This window comes from Carassius auratus, chromosome 37 (assembly GCF_003368295.1).
Source record: "Carassius auratus strain Wakin chromosome 37, ASM336829v1, whole genome shotgun sequence".
In the NCBI taxonomy this organism is placed as follows: domain Eukaryota; kingdom Metazoa; phylum Chordata; class Actinopteri; order Cypriniformes; family Cyprinidae; genus Carassius; species Carassius auratus.
In genome coordinates this window covers 2453496-2474875 of record NC_039279.1, presented here as the reverse complement: position 1 = coordinate 2474875, position 21380 = coordinate 2453496, and the positions used below count along the sequence as shown (strand labels likewise).

The 21380-nt window shown below is 34.9% G+C and overlaps 1 protein-coding gene across 1 annotated transcript; it reads right to left on the bottom strand.

Moving 5' to 3' along the window:
* Positions 1-536: 536 nt before the first annotated feature.
* Positions 537-21380, bottom strand: LOC113055888 (vinculin-like). Its single transcript, XM_026222267.1, has 6 exons — positions 21087-21380; positions 5061-5131; positions 2448-2598; positions 2247-2355; positions 1048-1170; positions 537-748 (listed from the first exon to the last, which is right to left on the bottom strand). Exons 1-6 carry the CDS (start codon positions 21252-21254, stop codon positions 552-554), a joined length of 819 nt encoding a protein of 272 aa, XP_026078052.1. The 5' UTR covers positions 21255-21380; the 3' UTR covers positions 537-551.

The window sequence follows — 21380 nt, the reverse complement described above, 5'->3', positions numbered from 1 at the left end:
AAATCAGATTATTTTTGGGGGGTGGATTGTTTTCTTGAGACTGGTTCATACTAATATGCTGATATTTCCATGCATGTGATAATGCAGCCCCTACAACACTTTCATTCCCCAAAACTGTTCAACGCCATCGTTTTTACTCTTTCCAGAACAAGTGAGCAAAAAGCAACAACGTTCAAGGCCAAAAACTTCATTTCCAATGTATTTTTAGTTCAAAAGCGATCTGGATGGACTTGTTATTGCTTGCACATGCTGTTCCAGCCAAAAAATTTAAGATTTACTTCAAATCTACTGCAAAATCCAGCTGGAGAACCTGAAGCCAGCTCAACACACACACACACACACACACCTGTATTCGCAAACACCAAACTGAGTCGTTCATACTCCACGCTTCACCCTTCAAATCTAGACTCAAAAATACTTTTCTAATATATTTTTCATGCTCAAACGAACACTAGATTGCATATGCATGCAACTGTGAGGTATAATAACACAGACCCGTGCATGCGTGAGAGCGGACCGTAAACTGTGCTGTGTGTGTTTGTTAGGCGGGGTTATGAAGACACCGTGACCTTTGCCCTCTCACACACCTTACTGGCCCAGGCGTCCTCGTCCCAGGACGTGAGCTGCAGCACGCGGATGATTTCATTGATTTCTGCGCTCATCTTCTCCACCGTGAAGTTCCTGTTCTTCAGCGCCTCCTCCACACCTTTCCCCTGAGACGTCCGGGTCGTCACGAAGATCTTGATGCCTGCGTGAGACACCGACAGACACTTCTGCTCACCAAAAAATACAGTAAAATTGTGAAATATTATTATAATTTAAAACAGCTGTCCTCTGTGTGAATCTCTGTTAAAGTGTAATTTATTTCTGTGCTGCTTTGCTGTATTTTCAGCATCATTATTTCAGTCTTCAGTGTCACATGATCTTCAGAAATCATGAATAATATGCTTTATTCAATATTGTGGATTCAGGGATAAACAGAGAATCTGTATTGGAACAGTCTGTGCTGTGTTTCTCTAGATCTGCGAGGTCAGAGGTCACTCAGACCTGAGATGAGGACGGGCAGCAGCTCTTTGACGGTGTTCATGGAGTTGACCAGCATGACTCTGTGCTCCTGATGAGTTAATTCCTGCTGACGCTCGTCGATCATCTTGGCCATCTTCGTCATCCCTGTGCACACAAACACAGTCTTTACTGATCGACTAGTTCAGTCTAGAAGTAGCATATGAACCAATATCAGCACTCAACATCACTTCATAAAGACTGAAGACAAATCAGGAACAGAATGAGAGATTCAATAAATAAAAACTGCATATTTGGATAATTACAGAAGCAGAGCATGCACAAAAAATTGAATAAAAATCAGATGCAACATGATGACCGAGCATGAGGTGATAACTCAAGGTTTATTTGATAAATAGAAAGTTCAAAAGAACAGCATTTATTTGAAATTAAAAATATTTTTGTAACATGCCTTTCCTGTCCTTGATTTAATATCAATATTTTAAATATTATTTAAAAAAAAAATCACCATTTTATTTTTTCTTTAATAAAAGGATAAATACAGCAATCTGGAAAGTATAACTACAGTGCATTTCACAAAGCCCGAACGAGCAAAACTAAATAAAAAAAATCAGATGCAACACAAAGCATTAAGCACGAACTCATGATTATTTGATAAATTGAAAGTTCAAATGAACAGAATTTATCTGAAACGGAAATCTTTTGTAACATTTTTAAATGTTTTACAAATGTATTGCATCATTTGCTGAATAAAAGCAATAATTACATTGTTTTATAAATTAATGGTACCAAACATTTCAACAGCAACTTATTTCTATTTCTCGTAAATATTTACATAATTTAATAATAAATAATTGGTAACTATATAAATAACTCATTGTAAATATAAATACTTATAGCTATTGTTATAATTTTTTTTCTCTACTAAAAATTTTAATGCAACAATCTGGAAAGTTTACAGCTTTAATGCACTTCACGACAAGCAAAAAAAAAATCAGAAACGAATACAATTACTGATTCTAGAAGGGAAATAAAAATAAAATCGATATCAACAACAACAAAAATAACAACATGCATTAAGCGATGACTCCACTCTTTCATCATCAAGACTACATGTATGACATCACAGTGTGAAGCCCCGCCCACAGCTCCAGATCCTGCTCCACACAACTACACATAAAGCATGACTCGTGTTGTTTTTATTTCACTTTAAGATGAAATACCTGGTCCCAGGTTCTTGGTGTAAGTGATCAGGTCCTCCATGGACTCCACCACCTCCGCCACGGTCAGATACTCCAGAATCCCTTTACACACACGGATGATCTTACGAACCTGAGATCAGGAAGAAGTGCCTTGTGTTCAGTACCCATGCACAAGCTCAGAGGCAAAGGAATGAACCCATAAACAGTTTAAAAGCATCGCACCTCAGCCTCGTCGAAGGTCAGAAGCAGGTCGGAGGTTCCCGACAGGATCCCGCGGGACCCGTCGATCAGATAATCTCTGGCTTGGACTGAATACGGGTCGGACTTCAGCATCTGAGCCGCCTGAACCAGTTTAGTGCACGCCGTCTCAACCCTACAGAGAACCAGATGAACATTACTGTGTCTAGAGACGCCGTAAACACTCAGTGTCTTAGAAGTCTCTTCTGCTCTTAAAAAAGGCTGCATTTATTTAATCACAAATACAGGAATAATGTGAAATATTATTCCAATAACAAATAACGGTTTTCTATTGGAATAAATATTAAATATTAATTTATTTCTGTGATCAAAGCTGGATTTTCATGTGTCATGCTACCCAATATTTTTGTGGAAAATATATATATATATATTTTTTATGAATTGTTGGATGAACAGAAAGTTTAAAAAGAACAGCATTTATTTTTTTGTAGCATTATTAATGTGTTTACTGACACTTCTGAGCAATTTAAAGCATCCTTTTAAAAATAAAAGTATTAATTTATTTCTAAAAATATTACTAAACGTTTTAAAAAATAGTGTATTTATGAAGTACATTTCCTAGAAATATTTAATATTTTATTGTAAATATTTTAAATGTTATTTACTTTTTATAATTTTTTTTCTTTACCGAAATGAAAACATCAGCAACCTGGAAAGTATACACCCATAATTTAAAAAAATTATAATAAACACATTTTTAGGAAAACAATGGCAGACAATGCAGAACATTTCTGATTGGCTTGTAATTATCAGTACATTCAATGCATCAGTGCAATGCATGGCATTTCTGCTAATTTGACAAACCGTCATCTATGTCAACCAGCTAGATAACATTATCTGTGACAGATCAGAGGAAATAGGAAAGACAACGAAGCAGAACTTCACAGAAAACCTAATGTTAACATTTGCAAGCATAAAAACAGGATGCAAAAGATCAGCGAATGTTGACATTTCAAGATCACACGCGCTACAGGTTCTGAATCTTTATCGTATTTGTTTTTCACAGTTTGAGTCACTCCCCAAATACAGCCGGTCCCACACGCATGCTTTTTATTCTCAGTCAGCGGCTCTAAATCACACAGGAGTGACTTGTGAGGCCCTGATTCCCACGACACACACACACACACACACACACACACACACTCATGTCCTATTCATCGGTGTCTGACTGTCGTCAGGAGGGTTTTTTTGTAGTTGCAGAATAGAGACTGGTGTCATATTTCTCTGTGGCAGGACAGACCACAGCAATGTGTGTGTGTGTGTGTGTGTGTGTGTGTGAGACAGGATAGCAAGGTCACAACAGTGGGTGTGTGTGTGTAAGCTAACAGTAATGCATATGTATTGTAATCAGCATTACTACAGCAGGCCACACAGGAACACACACTATATTTAGAGGGAAACGCAGGCGGTCCATTACGTGCGTCTGTGTTTCCAGAGACTCAGAGATCTGAGCACAGCAGAATGAGTTCATGCATGACTCAAAGCAGCTTCAGGATCCGTGCAGCCGTGCACGAGCGCCTGCGCCGAGCTAACGGCTTTCAGACTCGTGTGACATATCATTATTGTAAACATATCAGGTGTGATGACAACACAACCACAAGAGTGACAAAACGTCTGAGTAAGCAGCTTCGAGACGAGCAGCAGCAGGGTTCAGGACTTTCTCAGCTATTTTCTGCTTTATTTATTTAGTTATTCCCTAAGCAGCGCTGAGATACACAGATGTTTGGGTAAATCGCTGGAGATTTCCCAGCTGCTTTCCCAGTGATGTTTACACTGACAGGCATATCATTTAGTTGAATCACTAATTCATTATATCTCTGAATGATTTAACTGAGTAATATATTTCTAAATGTCTTTTGTGTGTGTCATATGGGTTTGGAAACACATGGGTGAACTGTCCCTTTAAGTTAAGCACAAGTGTTATGCAAATGAGCAGTGATGTAATGCAGAGCTTTGATACATTGTTGCATGCTCAAGTCTCATTTAAAATGAACAACTCTGGTTCGTATGTCAATTACAGTGTAAACAAACCATAACTAAACAGCACCAATAATTCTGAATGACCTATAACAATATTTTCCATAAGTGAGGAGTAATGCGGAGGCTCTGTGTGCGATCTGAGGCGCTGTTGAAGAGCTCTAGTGGAGTTGTGTTTGCTCCAGCATGTCTGCACCTGATTTATTAGTCAACACACCTGCATTAGAGCACTTCCTCTCTCAACAAACACCACATGCACATTGCACACTCATTCACACACCACAGTTATATTTACATGTGCGCATCTGGCAGATGCATTTATCCAAAGCGGCTGCAAAACAAGATATGCATTTTATAAGTTCATGCATTCCATTCAAATCAAAGCCATGGGATTAAACACAAAACAAGATGAAAGAAGAGGAGGCTAGAGTACATGCAAGAGCTGCTGTTGCATATAGATTTTCACTTGAAACAAAAGGCTGATGCAGACAAAACAGAAAGCCATTATTCACACAGCACCACACACACTTAACATGTTACCCATGACCTTTAACTTCAACAGCGTTTGTGTGTGTGTGAGAGAGTGTGTGTGTGTCTTACTTTATAAAGGCAGGCGGCATGTCTCTTCTCATGATGGCATCCTCGGTGGTCTGAACCGTCTCTTTGCCCACCTGCGTTAAACACACACACAAAACACACGATAAATACACCCATGAACCATTAAAAACAGAAACACACGAGAGCTTGCGAACTTTAATTTCCTGAATATGTGACTTATTTCTTGCACGCAGCACAAAAGGAGATCTATTGCATAATAGCTAGAACGTTTCTTCATCATAAATAATTAAACTAAGTTTGATTCACTTAAAAAAAGCAGTTCAAAAGTTCCAAAAATAAATATTTATTTATTACAAATGCGTGGAAACCTCTGTGCTACATCCAACAGTTTGAGTTTTTACATTTTGTTTTTATTTATATTGTCCACAATGCACATATTTGCAATGATCTTCTAATGAAATGTACATTTATTGCAACAAAACTATCTTTAGGGACATGTTTATAATTACACTGATTTACGTCTCTCAGACTGAAAGTACAACAGTTCTCCGTTCCTTAGTTGTGTTTGATGTGACCATAAAGACGGCTTCATTTCAACATTTCCACTTGTGTGAGTCAGTGTTTCACACACACACACACACACACACACAAACCAGGTCTGCTGATGACTTCATGTTTGGTTCGTCTCCAATTTGTTCTCGCTTAGAAACCTCCAGACCATGTTTAACCGTTTTCTCCCAAAATGAGCTCACACTGATGTTATTTTAACATGATGTAACTTTCATTCCCAGAATATACCTGCAGAACTGGAGTCTGTGTATTACAATCTACTAGAAACCAATGACACAAGTCCTGTTTCACATCTCAGTGTTATTCTCTATACAGCTCAGGTCCCTTTTCTAAATTTAACTTGCAATTCAGAAAATCATTTGCATCTGTAGCTCAGATGAAGATGCTTAAAGAGCTTTATTCAAATCATTAACCCTAACTCTGAGCAGAAGTAACCGGTAATAATCATAATTCTGCTCGATCGCAGGCTGCATGTTCAGACGAATCGGATCAGAGAACATTCCTCTGGTTTTACACTCGTCTCTGTCTGCGTTTCCTCGTGAAAGAGCCGTGTGTTCTTCAAGCAAAAGATCAGACAGGTAAGAACAGGTTCAGTCACAAATCCTACAGGATAGTACACCTAAAGATGAAGAAGAAGTAATCTGTGTGACTATCTCCTCTGTGGAAAACAAAAAGAGATTTATTGCATAAATTCAATAATGTTTTTTATAATACAGACAGAGATTATTAAGTGAATTAGGATAATTAAGTAAAATAATTAAAATAAAAAAAATAAAAAATCATACAAATTAATTAATTAAAATACATTGTGTTTGTTTTAATTGATTACAATGAAAAGCATAATAAAAATACTTAAAATTATTTAAAAACAAATTATAAAAAATAACAAATGTATAAACATTTATCGAAATCTATTTAAATAATTAAAATATATATATATATATATATATATATATATATATATATATATTAGGGATGTCAAATTTCGATTATTTCCATGATCGATCGTCGTTTAAATTAACGATCAATTAATCGATTAATCGTTAACCATAATACTGCAAAATGCGTCTATTGCAGGCACGCAGTCAGCGGTATGACAGGATGTGCAAAAACCACACACACACACAAAACGCTTTCTCACTTGAATTAAAGAGGTTTTAGTCTGAATAAAATGCTAGTAGCAGGATTATAAAATGAATAGATGCGATTATGATCATTTGATAAAATGAAGAGAGCGCGCCATACTTTTGAGGTCATTTTACTTTGTTGACAGTTTCCAATCCCGCACGGAGAACGCTGAACGCGCATCTTTAAATGGTTTTGTGGTGCTCGTTGTTGTATTTTAAAGCACAATTGCAATGTTTTCAACTGACATTATTGTATAAAATTATCCGAAATGTGGAGCGCGTGTGACCGCGCTGTACATAAGTGAACTACATCGGCGCTGCTGCACCAAAACACAGTTGCTCACATTAATTTGATCCTGCTGGATTCTGTCCTAGAAAATGTCCGATTTTTAAAAATCCGGCATACAGCGCATTAGATCGTGACAGTGCATGCGTGCACACGAGGATGAGCGAGCGCGGCTTTGGCTAGATTTATTTGGAGGTTATTGCTCATGTCTCATTCGGCACAAATCGAAATGTTTCCATATTCGCAATGTATTTGAATGTTAAACTATTATTTATAATGTAAACTAGGCTTGTACTTAACACGCATTCGCATATAGACGGAAAAGATGATCCTCTTCATATGAGCAAAAACGTCCTTGGAACAGCAGAGAGGACCGGTATACTACGGTCTATTTAAACTGACCAGTGTAACCTTTTAATGTTTAGTTGACATTTTATTTTGATAATGAACAGACTGCGATGTAAGTTTGAATCGCTAGAATATACGTGTGCAGCAGGCTCCAGCGCGATCGAAACAGCTGAGACATTAAAAAAAAAAAAAAGAATTTCCGCAGAAGTGTTTACTTTCATTTGTGCACACTCACAATAAAAAAGAAGATTTGTGCTCTTGTAAAATAAAGCAAACAAACAGAATGCGTTGTCATCCTTTTTTTTTTTTTTTTGTGAACTTATGAGCGCCCACACTTCTGTTTTAAATCCGTTAAATCCGTTAATTAGCCTATTTAAGTCGGATATATTTCGCATTGCCTATTTAAAAAAAAAAAAAAAAAAAAAACATGAAAACAAATTGTTATTTTTATGTTGGGCTTATTACTTAGTAGGCTATAAATTTTCCTTAAAGCATCCCATTTTGTCCCAGGGCTTAGAACCTGTGCCCTAGTCAGGTCCATGCAGAAACTTGTGAACGATGCTCGGCGTCACCGTTTAGTGACAGCAGTGAATGTTCCAGGAATGTGTCGGTCACAGCGCCTATTAATCGCTGTTTTGAATCCAGCAATTATTTATTTAGAAATGATAAGATCTGATTATGACAAGTGTGGTATAAAAGCTTTGTTTATTAGAGGAATAATAGGTTAACTGGAAAATGTTAGCTCGCGACCATGCTTTTGGACCCCATAGTCTTCATTTACGCGGCTTTGTTCTGGTTTGCCGGTTGGTCACGAATTTCCACAAATTCAGTATATTTAGGCATCGTTTCTTTTCCTAAATCTTCATAGTCTAACCCTCTAATTTCCCAGGTTTATTTTATTATCTTTCGCTTTTAATAACTGTTTTAGCATCTCTTACTGTGGTAAACATGGGAAGGGAAATTAAAGATTTCATGAATTCGTTCGATTTATTAATTTGTTCCCTTATTTCACTTAAATCATGGGTTATTTAGGGAACAAAATTAATGAAACATGGACAATTGCCACATTAATAATTCGTAGGAATGAATTAACAAGTTGTAGGAATGAATAGACTACCTGTCCTGTCACTGTGTCCCGCAGCCCTGCAAAGCGCACGATATAAAACAGTTATCTAATGAAATGATTAGTAACTACATTTCTATTGCATTTAATGTTGAAGAACTTTTATGTTGTTTCTATTTTAATGTACTTTAAAGTTTAAATCACATTAAAAGCTTAATTTGTACATTGTGAATGAATGATGATGCTTTTATATATCGTCACGGTCACTCACAGCCGCTCGCACGTGTTGAGTGCGCATGAGCCGCACGCAGCCCAACATTGAATCGGTTAACCGACCATCGATAGCCTTAATCGATTGCATCTCTTATCGACAATTAATCGATCATCGATTAATCGTTGACATCCCTAATATATATATATATATATATATAATTATAAACAAAAAAATTATTAATATATCAATAATACTTTAAAAATATTCAAATACATTACAATTCATTAAAATGTATTAAAATAATTAACTAAAATATAATTATTTAAATCTGACCACAAACATTTATTTATTAAACTTTATATAAATCAAGAACAATTTAAAACAATTAAATTATGAATAATTCAATTAAAAAATAAGTTATTTAAATTAAACTAATGAACTAAAATAAATAAAAATTTATTAAAATAAACAAATTAATAAATAATTAAATTCAGTCTATGACTTCCTCTAAATTCCGAATTCTAAAGTCTACAAAACACAATTTTAAATAGTTCTGCCCTAAAATATTCCCCTCATGAATCTAGTTTCCACTAATTCCAAAATGATTTCATGTCCATTACTTCAAGCATCATCTGAAACGGTTTAACCCTTTAATTGATGTTGAATCCAACACAAGAGAACGACCACAAGAGAGAAAAAGTGAATCGTTTTTACATTTAAGTCTGTTCCTCATGACGACAATACGACAATAAATACACCCTCTTCCGTTTTCCACAGAAGAAAATCAGTCACAGTGGTTTACGACATGATGGGAAGGAAATGATGACAGACTTCGAACTTTTGGGCGAACTGTCACTTGAAGGCCACACGCAGCTTGCAGTACAGTGCGGGTTCTGAGACATCACTTACTGATGATGTCACTTCCTGTAAACCTCATCATGGCTCTGAACACACTCCCAGCAGCTGATGAAAGCTTCATGGAGAGCTCAATGTGAGGACAGTCTGCTCGCGTCCGGCTAACAGACGGCTCTTTGTACGCGCTTCTCAATGCTCTACACACACTCAGAGAAGAGTCCTCACACACCGCTCTTGTGCTCAACTCTATTGAATAAGACAACCATCCACAACCAGCTCATTTCAACACTGAGCCGAGTCATTATAGCACCAAATATTTCAAATTGGGGGTAAAAAGAGACTAGAGAAAACTCTATTTTGGTGGAAATTGCAGGAACGCCACTTTGATTGGATTAGCGTTATAAAACATTTCATGACTCAGAACTGGAAAGTTAGTCGAGCGATCATATATCGACTGTTTAGGGATGCGCACATTTTCTAAATCGATGAAAATTTTATGAAAATGTGCACATCCAAGCTGTAGATGAGTTTGTTTCTTCATCAGGTTTGTAGAAATGTAGCACTGCATCAGTGTCTCATCAATGGATGCTCTGCAGTGAATGGGTGCCGTCAGAATGAGAGTCTGATAAAAACATCACAATAATCCACAGCAATCCAGTCCATCAGTGAACATCTGGAGAAGAGAAAAGATTAAACAAATCCAGCATTAAGATGTTTTTAATGAGTCCATAATCCCTAATAACACTTCCTCCAGTGAAAAAGTGTTCTAGTCTGAATCAGGAGAGAAATCTGCACAGATCAAGCAATGGATTTTTCCCTCTTACTAACACATCTTTTGTCTTCTCCAGATGTTCACTGATGGACTGGAGTGCTGTGGATTATTGTGATGTTTTTATCAGACTCTCATTCTGACGGCACCCATTCACTCCAATAACCAGCACTAAAATCAAGACACTTTAAAAACAGGAAGTCAGACATTAAGTTATCCTGACGCCAATCCAACCATTACGATCTGGACAGGGTTTGTAAACCCTTTTAATGAACCACAAACATAACTAACCCATTCCCTTCCGCCGCCAAAAGCAATAAAACAATCTGTCTCCCAAACAAGCCAACAACTCTCACTCTGTGCGATTGATAGAAGAACTCAGTTCTGCGTGAATGAAGCTCTGCCCTCGTCCCACGCTTCTCTTAAAGAGTTACTTAGGAACACAGTTATTTAGGATCTCTGCGTGTAATTATAACAACAGGCGGATGATGAATGTTCTCTGGCTGAAAGAGAGAGACTGTATATCTGTCCGCTCCGAGACACAAACAATGAGCCGACCGACTCTCAGTCTGCACTGGGAGGAAAACTACTGAAGAACTAGAAGACTTCTCTCTCAGCTCTGGAACATTATAACCCTGAGACACAGAGAACCTCACAGAGAACCTCACAGACGATCTGGAGAAGAAAAGGCTTTCAGAAACCTATCCAGAAAGCTCCAGATGACTATTTGAAGTCCTGTTACAAAACTGGGCTACTTAATAAACCAAAAAAGGTTTGAGAATTCAGTAATGGTGAACATTTGGATATTTTGAAAATATATACCGTATTTTCCGGACTATAAGTCACACTTTTTTTCATAGTTTGGCTGGTCCTGCGACTTCTAGTCAGGTGTGATTTATTTATCAAAATCAATTTGACATGAACCAAGAGAAATCAACTAAAAGAAATGAACCAAGAGAAAACATTACTGTCTCCAGCCACCAGAGGGCGCTCTAAAGTTAGCATTAAAGCGTTAAAGTAATTTTTGTTGATTAAAAAGCATGTCTAATTGAAATCATAAAATGTATGCAGTGTAACAACAATTGATTAATTACACTTTCAGAAACCTAGGAAATCAGTTTAACTTGTTCTCAAATTCTATTGACTTTTTCTGCCCTTTTCTGAATTCATCTTTTTTTCTTCTTCCTCATTTCACTTTTTTTATTCTAGATGAAATGGTTGAATTAAATTGAAGCATGTTTAATTATTTGAAATCATGAAACTTATTCAATTTAACAACAGCTGATGAAACAGTAAACAAAAATAAAAAATTTAGGGTCTTCTGTTTTTTTCACTTTCATTTTTCTGTAATCTATTTTAACTATTTAATTAAATAATTATTTCATTTATTTAAAAAAAGAGGATGTCTATTCAATTGAATTCATAAAACCTGCATCAACTGAATAACAGGGCCCCATTAAGTATTTTATTTTATTTGAAATTCTATGTCTTCCGTTTATTTTTTTTATGGATTTATGATTTAATAAATTTATTATCAAAATTGGTGGCAATTAAATTAAGGCATAAAACATGAATTTAATGTAAATTTAACTATTATTTTCAAATGTAATCTACTGAATATTTAACAACCCTTTTTAAAAATTTAAATGATTAAATATTTACAAAAATTAATTTAAAAAGTGTTACTTCAAGACGTGCATTCTACTCTAAAATAATGCATTTGTGTCACAATTTCTTCAGGTTGAACCAAACTTTTATTTTGGCGGGTTGTTGTAAAGTCCTTTGAGTTGGTGTGTGTTTATGACGCTAGAAATGTTGAAATGCTGATGAAGTTCATATGTTCACGTCGTGTGTTGTATAGCTCTTTCACACAGAGACCCACAAACATGCAGATTTCACATCAAACAGTCTTTTTGCGCTTCGTTGTGATCATGATTTTTCATGATTTGTGGTATCATGAATGCAGCTTCTGCCTTCACATGAAAAGTCTTGTGGTTGAGCTGATGCTGTGAAAGATAACATTTCAGAATAACACAACTTCCTGCAGAAGCTCTCTAGGAAGAGATCTCTCTCATCTGGAAGTCCGTGTTTTTAAGATCGGGACAAGTGCAGATGGAAAGGAAATACACAACTTCCTTCTCCTTTGGTGCTTGTGTCATGCAGATAATGTTCTTTCTTTTTAAAAGAAGTCTCGTCAAATAAGAAGTGGAGGAGTTCATGGCCTTCAGCAGCAGTATCTTGCCTCATACAGCCGGATTTCTCTCAGCGCTGATAACAAACGCTTCTCTTGTAGTGTTGGGAGGAGGTCTTGAGAAATGTTCAGCTATGCAGCGTTTGACCCTTCAGTCTCTAACATTCCCAGCACTGACCACAGAATATGTGTCTAAAACATTCAAAATAATAATGCACAAACATCATTTTTAGATCAGTGAGACGGGAGGAATCCTAAACTCACTGACTTCTAACTCTAAGATGAAAACATCTAAAAATCTAGAGGAAAACTGCTAATTAACTGCTAATGTGATAATTGGAAATATAATTGCAAAATTTATATTTTAATATAAAAACAATTTACTTAATCCACTTAATTTTAAATCATTATATAAAATATTTTATATTAATGTTTTAAACCATTAGGTATATATTATGGGTACAGTTTTTTTTATTTTTTATTATTGTACTCACATGAGTTAAATATAGATATAATATTATAATGAACAATTTTGTAATTTTTAAATGTATAAATATTATAATTAAACTAATATTTGTAATTACTTTTGCAAAATTAATATTTTAATATTTATAAACATGAATTGTATAATTTTGTAAAAAATATGTTGATTAAAAATTATTTTAAATAATAATATTATTGGAAATAAAAGTTGAAAAATTATTAAACATTATTAAATTATTAAACATTTTTTTAATTTATAATTTTACTCCGATGTTAAAAAGTAATTAATTTGTAATTTATTTGTAAACATAATTGCAAAATATATATTATAATTTATAAAAAATATAAATATTTTATATAAATAGTACATAAATATAAAAATACTCATAATATACAAATTAATTTTTAAATAAATTATTTAGATTTTTAGATTACTTGAAATAATTTTAAAATAATGTTTTTAAACAATTACAATTTATTTTATGTATACAATTTTATTTTATTACACTACTTATATGGTTAAAAATGTATATATGTTAATATTTTACATTTACTTTTTAAAATATATTTTTATTTTAAAATCATTTGAAATAATATAATGAATATTTTTAATATTAAATAAAATAAAATAAAACATTTATTTTTTAATTAAATTTGATTAGACCCAGCGTCATGCTGTTCATTACACTGTAAAAAATTATTTAGCAGTTTAGTTGTTTCAATGAATTTTTTTATGTTGACACAACTTGCAGTTACTGAATTTGTTCATTCAACTAAAAATTTTAAGTTTTCAGTGTCTCAACTAGTTTGAAAGTTGACTGAACTAGGTTATTTGTCCTTATAACTTAAAAAAATTTGTTGACTCAATTCAATAGCAATATCACATTCACAACATCACTTATCGCAAGATCTCGTCATTCTCGTGAATGCTGTTGAAGACAGAAGAAGGTCGTCAGCCATTCTAGTCAGTTTCTCCTCAAAGTTTGGACATTTGACTAAAATACAACTTTGGTAAGTAAACTATTCGTATTTATTGGCTTAATGTGTAAAATTACATTTGTTGTCTCAGAAGAGTAAGTATGGTTATAGAGTGGTATATTCTGTATGTAAGTTACTGTATGTAAATGTTCGTTTCGCGGCACTCTGAAGCCTCAAAATACAGGCAGTTCCACAGTATTTTCCTTATAAATATTAAAACATATATTCTCCCATGCGGGACAGTGGAGCTGAACTTATGTGGAGAACGATAAAAATACAATTTGAATGTATTATTTGAGCCCAGGGCTGCGTTAGAGACCGTTCAAACAGAGCGCGAGAGCTCAACAGATCACTGTATGGATTAAGAACGGCGGGAATTAAAAAAAAAGGAGCTGCTCTAAACCTGACAGCGTAAGACATCCGTCAGAATATACATCGATGAAAAATTAGGGGAAAAAGAGATTCCTACTCGAACTGTGTCTTTTCTGCATGTTATAAGGGAAACGAATGAGCAGCATAGATGAGCACCTCCCTCAGAGTTCTTCCGGAGCGCGTAACTTAACGTTACAATTTGATATCGCTGACATAAGCTTAGTTCTGATGATTATTTTTACAGTCTACGGTTCAGATGAAGTTCTGAAGGTAGCGTTACAAACTCTTCTTTCAGTTTTCTGAAGTAACGTTAGTCATTCAAGTGCCTCGCTAGAACCTAGAACCCAGTGTAATACTGCATGAATATCTGTTTTTATACAGTCTATGGTGAATATACGGTCATAAGTAAATTGCATACGTTCAAATCTATATATTTTAGAATAAAAGCATATATCTTGTATAAATAGAGATACAATAACGATCGACACAAATGTGTTAAATTTCCTTTTATTGTGTTATAATTCTGTGTTGTGTCATTTAAAAGCATCGTCTGGATGGTATAGTTTGTCTTTGGCATTTAGTACAAACTTGTCAATACATTTGACTCTCTGTAAAGATTTATTTATATGTATGTTTATTATTTTACAGTGTTTTAACATGTTTTTGTATTTTTCATGTTTATGATATTTTTGAATGACTGAAAATTCAGAGCAGAATTCAATAATCCTGTGAATGGACCACAGCGAGTCCTTTTGCAGTTATCCATCAAAATGATATGCAGACATAATGGAAATGGCATTTACACAGTAGAGCTTGGACGAAGTTGTAAGTAAATTTATTTATTTATAAATGCACATTTATTGGAGTCTATATGCTTTACGTTTGTAAGGCCCTGTTTAATGCATCCCTTTGTTTTTATTAAAGCACACAGGCTCTGCGCAGGAATTCATCAAGGACATGACTGCTGGGATTACGCTTGTGGATGACCAATCTGAGCACCATCAGTCTGCAGTGATGTGGTCCAGGTAAAAGAAGAAGAAGAAACTGGGACTGGGACTAACAGAAATAAACTAATTCAGGTTCAAAACAACTTGAGGTTTAGTAAATGACAACTTCCTTTCTTTTTCTTTTTTGGGTGAACCCTTTACGAAAATGTAGATATTTGCATTGGAAAACAGCTTCAAAATTTAGAAAACATAATTTGACATTATTTTCCCTTCAGTTTTATTCCGTGAATTTTCTATAATTGGTATTTAAAGTGTTGAATTTATCTTCATAAAACCACCAGAAACCCTGTTTATGGACATAGCCATTCTTTATTATTTTGCTGAGTACTGTTTTGAATCCTGAAAAATGTTCAGTGCTAGCATATTGGCCATTAGCAACTTTGCTTAAAGGATTATTTCACCAAAAAATTTAAATTAGGCCATGTTTTACTCATTCAAAGGCATCCTATGTGTATATGATTTTCTTCTTTCAGACAAATCTGATCTGAGTTGAATTAAACATTGTCCTGGCTCTTCCAAGTTATTTAATGGCAGCAGACAGGTGTGTTTTTTTCTCAGCAGTCCAAAAATAGTCAAATAAAATGCACCCATCCATCAATAAAACGTGTCTCACATGGCTCTGGGGGGTGAATAAAGGCTTCCTGTAGCAAATCGATGCGCTTTTTGTAAGAAAAATATCCATATTTAAAAAGTTGTAAACACTTTTTTTCTCTTCCACTGACTATCATACGTGCAAGCCTAATTTTGTGATTCTACTTCGTGATTGGCGTATTGTTGTCTCTCCTCCGTCACTAATCACCGGTGCATGCATGACCCCTATGTCCTATTTTCATCCACCCGGAATGGCTCTTACGAAAGTGAGAGAAAAGGGTTTAAATATGTTTTGAATAACATTTTAAATATGTATTTTTTTTTATTACAAAAACACATGGATTCGCTACAGGAGGCCCTTATTCACCTCTCAGAGCCATGTGAGGTACTTTTTATTATGAATTGATGCACATTATTTGACTACTTTTGGACTGTTGAAAAAAACACCCACCTATTGCCATAAATATTTTTTTTAAATAATCCGACTGGATTTGTCTGAAAGAAGAAAGAAATACACACTAACGATGCCAAGAGGGTGAGTAAAACATACATGGGTTAACCAAGCCTTTAAGAGTCATGCTTTACTCTGAACATGCAGTCCAACAGACTATTATCTAAAAGGAATACCTATTTACACCAATATATTTTCTGATCATTGTATAAATGGTGTGACAGATTAGACACTTAGAATTGGATTAAGAAAAAAACCTGAATGTTGTATTGGTTTGTCACATTTTATGTCATTCAGAAATCATGTAGAATACCAGTAAAGAAAATAATTTCCCCCCATTTTTAGTATAGTTGTTTCTGGGGGTGTATTTTACACTTATCTTCCCATGGGATTTTAAACTCTTTGTGTTCAGCAGAACAAAGAAATTTGTACAGGCTTTTAACAGTTTAATACAGGAAGTTATTTTGAATGTTTCTAAACGAAACCGTTGAGGAGCAGCATTTACAGTTGACTTTCATTTTTGGTTAAATGTTTCAAAATATCTTCCACTTGAAGGTGAATTACACTTTGCATTAATTGGTAGCTGTGCTTTTAACACACAACTTTAATAGTGTATGTACATATGTGTGTTCATTTGTTTATAAATCTATTAAGTAATGTAATATTTTTTTCTTTTCCCAGCCATCCAGTGACATTAAGGATGTTGAGAAAGAAATTGAAGAGGGCATTCTGATTGTAACTGAGGAACAGCAATGTGATGTGCTTCCCAAGGAATAACCAACATTGGTCTCATTTGGACATCCTGTCATCACTGACATCTCCCATGTCCCCAAGGCATTTGGACTCCTAATGGGTCTGTATGCAGTGAACATCCACTACCTCCAGCGCATTAAATACACCATTGAGGCTCTGCAAAAACTTGTGAAGACCAGCTGCTCCCACCGTGTGCTCGCTACAGCGGCAGGAACTGTAGGTGTGGGGGAGTGAATGTCCAGCGCTCTCTCCACCCTCAACACCACAAATAAGGTGTCCTTGAGCAAGGCACAACTTCTCCCCGGGTACTGCAGCATAAATGGCTGCCCACTGCTCTGGGTGTGTGTTCACGGTGTGTGTTCACTGCTGTGTGTGTGCACTTTGGATGGGTTAAATGAAGAGCACAAATGTATGTCATGTCACTTTCACTTTTCAGTGTTCATGATGTGTCCTTCGGCTCCACCGCACTCTTTCTTAAAAAGTAGTGTTTTTTTTGTTTTTTGTTTTTTAATAAGGAAAGGTTCTTTTGTGCCTTTCACTACATTTTAGAATGTACATTAAAGTTTATCATGTCATAACTTGGAATATGCATGTTCTCATGTAAACAAATGTTTTTTCACCTCTCATTTTCTTAAACAGTATGTACACATTTTCAGTATGTAGCATTATGATGGGGGACGAGTTTGGAAACTTTCAAGATCCTTCTGATGTTAACACTTCTGTCTGGTCATGTTGTGCTGTGAAATTTAGAATCTGACTGTTTAGATTTTTATGCTTCCATGTGCATTCATTCCATTTATATTTTATTATACAGAAGTACGGTACACTAATTTTTTGTAACTAATTGTGATGTTATATACATATATCTTGGTTTCTCATTTTGACCATGACTTGCATTATGGTGGGGGGAGTGCATGTGAACTTGTGCAGGGTTAATATGCAGAGTTCAACCTTCTGATTTTCATATTGAGTTATGAAATTAAAAACAATCCCTGTGGTTTTGATCTGATGAATTGAAATGCAACTATTTTTTTCTCAATCCCATGCCAATGTTATTTATTATACATCACACTTTCAAGTGTCAGTTCAGATCTTTAGACGTGTGTTTGTATTTTGCATTTTTTGTTTTGTTTATCAATTATCAGTTGATGTGTTGACGGCAAATTGCTTGTTCAATTTAAATGTGAATGAAAGTGTTGTCTCTATCATTAAATAAATTACATTAAAAAAGTGTTTTGTCATCTTTATTTAAACATTTAAGGCAGTGGGGTAAAATTTGTTTATGATTATTGATCGAAGTAAAAAAAAAAAAATCCCTGTTGACACAACATGATTTAGTTGACTGGACTAGAAAATATTAGTCAAGTCAACTTAAAGAAATTTGTTACCTGGACTAACTCCACTCTAGTTTGAAGTTGTTTCAACAAGTTTTTTTTTGTCAAGATAACAAAAAAATTTTAGGCAGCGGGGTAACAAAATATTTTTAGTTGACTCAACAAATTCTTTTTTACAGTGTATGTTTTCATGTTACAGAAAAAAAAAAACATGATTAAATTTCATGATTCAGTGATTGTCTGTCTGAAGAGTCTCTCTGTGATCTGTCCAGAAGAGACACTATGAATAATTCACTAAAGTTTAGCACCAAAATCTATTTCTATTAAGCACTGTGAGCTCTGATGTTGTGTCTCGACTAAAGCAGGAAATCATTTCAGTCTCTGTAAATGTAAGAAGTCCAAAAGCCCATAATAAACCACTAACACGCCCACGAATACTGCACACCACTCGCTAACCAAATTACACATCAATAAATAGAGGAAGAAAAAGAAAGCAAAGAGGAAGGAAGATGAGAAATAGAACCATTCAAACAGGAGTGTAGAAGAAATAACGCTTTAATACTGTGCTAAACTGAGCCAGACGTGTTTTAAAGCACACAGAAATCTCAGAAGAACCTGAGATGAAGACCAGAGACATTAGAAACCGCAGCGCCAGGAGTTATCTGAGAAAACAACCTCCTCCAAAGCTGCACAGACAGGAAGTGATTACCCGGCTGGGGTCACCTAAACAACCTAAACCTCAATCTAGAAACGACTTTAACCCTCGGTGAGCTCCAGTTACAGTGACACAGACTCAGAGGAACAAAAACCTCCATCCAGTGTTATTTCAAGAGTATGAAGTTATCTCTGGACAGCTGCTAAGAATAACTGGAGAGCAGAGGCTTGCTGATGAATTTACAGGGTTTTGTTTCCGTTTTAGGTGACCACACACACACACACACACACACACACACACACACACAGCTGATAGAAGCACTTCTGCACAATCTCTCCATGAAAGACATTTTCCCTTCCTCTGGAGATCAGCTCTGTCCTGAAGTGATGAGACCGAAGGCAAAAACACACATTTTTTACAGTAGGGGTGAAGTCACCGCAACAGCACAACTGAAAACAACAGAAAAATTTCACTAAATTGTATATAGATTAAATTAATTATAGATGTATAAATATTATATTTTATACATATTATTATTATTATATTATTATTATATATTATACATATAATTATCTATTTGTAATAATTACAATTATTTAAATATATTTTATTATTATTTATATATTGCTTTTTATTTTTTATTAAAGTATTTTATATTTTAATATTTATATTTAATTATATATATGTATGTGTGTGCATGTGTGTATATTTATATGTGTTTATGTGTTTGTGTGTGTGTGTGTGCGTGCGCGAGTGTGTATATATATATATATATATATATATATATATATATATATATATATATATATATATATATATATATGTGTGTGTGTGTGTGTGTGTGTGTGTGTGTGTATACAGTATGTGTGTGTGTGTGTGTATATATATATATAATGTATGTGTATATATATATACAGTATGTATATATATATATATATATATATATATATATATATATATATATATATATATATATATATATATATACACACACACACACATATATAGATTGTATATATTGTATATATCTATGTATTATAATATCTATATATTTAAAAAAATAACTATAAATATTATTTAAAAAATAAAAAAGGATTATATATAAAAAAACAAAAACCGAATGAAAAAATTAAAACAAACATCGGTGGTTGTAAATACAGAATACACCTGTATAATCAAACAAAATTAGTGATACCATGTGTGTTATTTACAGATACACGTTCTTCTCTAAATTGTACTTAAAATAGCAGGATGCATTCTTACTTAATGTTATGTTTTTGATATTAATGGACAATCTGAAAATCACATGGCATTGTAAAAATGTCCCAGGAATCAGTTCTGGGGTAAATGTGTCTCTTTATTAAGGCTCGTCTCTGGTTGAGAGAAGTTTGTGTGGTTTGATGCAGATGCCTGAGATCTCTGAACCGCTGTCGACTCTGTGGTTATCTGAGGTTAGTAAGACGATCTCAAGAAGATTCACACAACATATGAATCAGACAAGCTACATTAATGTTGTGCACCAGAAACTAAAACTAAAAATAATGTGGGTTAAAACGACAAAACACTCTCAAAATAGGGTTTTCACAACGATGCCATAGAAAAAAAAACAGTTTTGGTTCCACAAAGAAGCATTTTTTCTAGGTGCATCAAACATTTGACTAATCTAAAGAGGATTTTCCACTTTAAAGAAAGCTTTGTGGAAAGGTTCTTTAAATGCAATAAATCCTGATTCATGAAGCTCGTGTTCCTGAGCATTGCATGTTGCACAAAGCAGCAGCTGAACGACTAGTTTCACTCTTTTGGTTCAGATCATGAAGGGCATGTCGTGGCGCAGAGGTGTTTCAGTGGAAAGGGCGAAATCCAAGAGGAAAAGGCGGTACTCGGTTTGGATCAAAGCCAAAGAAGAACTTCATGAAACTTTCGTGGATACGTTAACACCAAACAACGAGACTTTAAATCCCCCCTGAGATAATAAGATGTGCATCCTCGCTTATAACTGAGAGTAAACCCCGAGCTCTTACCCGGACCAGGTTACTGACAGCTGCCTGCACAGCGGCCACCGGAGCGGTGAGATCCGGGATGGCTTTCCCGTCCACCTCTCCCTCCTCGTGCATGATGACCAGATGAGAGATCTGCTGGGCCACCGGCTCCAGGATACTCTCGATCGTCTTTGTGTGAAAAACCGGCATGATGAGCACTTAAGAGAACGCAAACTCTGTGTCCAAGTGTGTATCCAGAGTCCCCTATCCGTATCCGAGCACCACCGAGACTATCCCCCTCAAGAACACACTGACGCTCCTTCATGCAACTAACTA

Bases quoted from the DNA above. Each gene is read 5' to 3' on its own strand.
- LOC113055888 (XM_026222267.1), bottom strand. From the start codon at position 21,254: ATGCCGGTTTTTCACACAAAGACGATCGAGAGTATCCTGGAGCCGGTG. The intron at 5,132-21,086 runs GTAAGAGCTCGG...TGTTTAACGCAG, and splicing joins CTGTCAGTAACCTGGTCCGG to GTGGGCAAAGAGACGGTTCA. The intron at 2,599-5,060 runs GTAAGACACACA...GGTTCTCTGTAG, and splicing joins ATGCCGCCTGCCTTTATAAA to GGTTGAGACGGCGTGCACTA.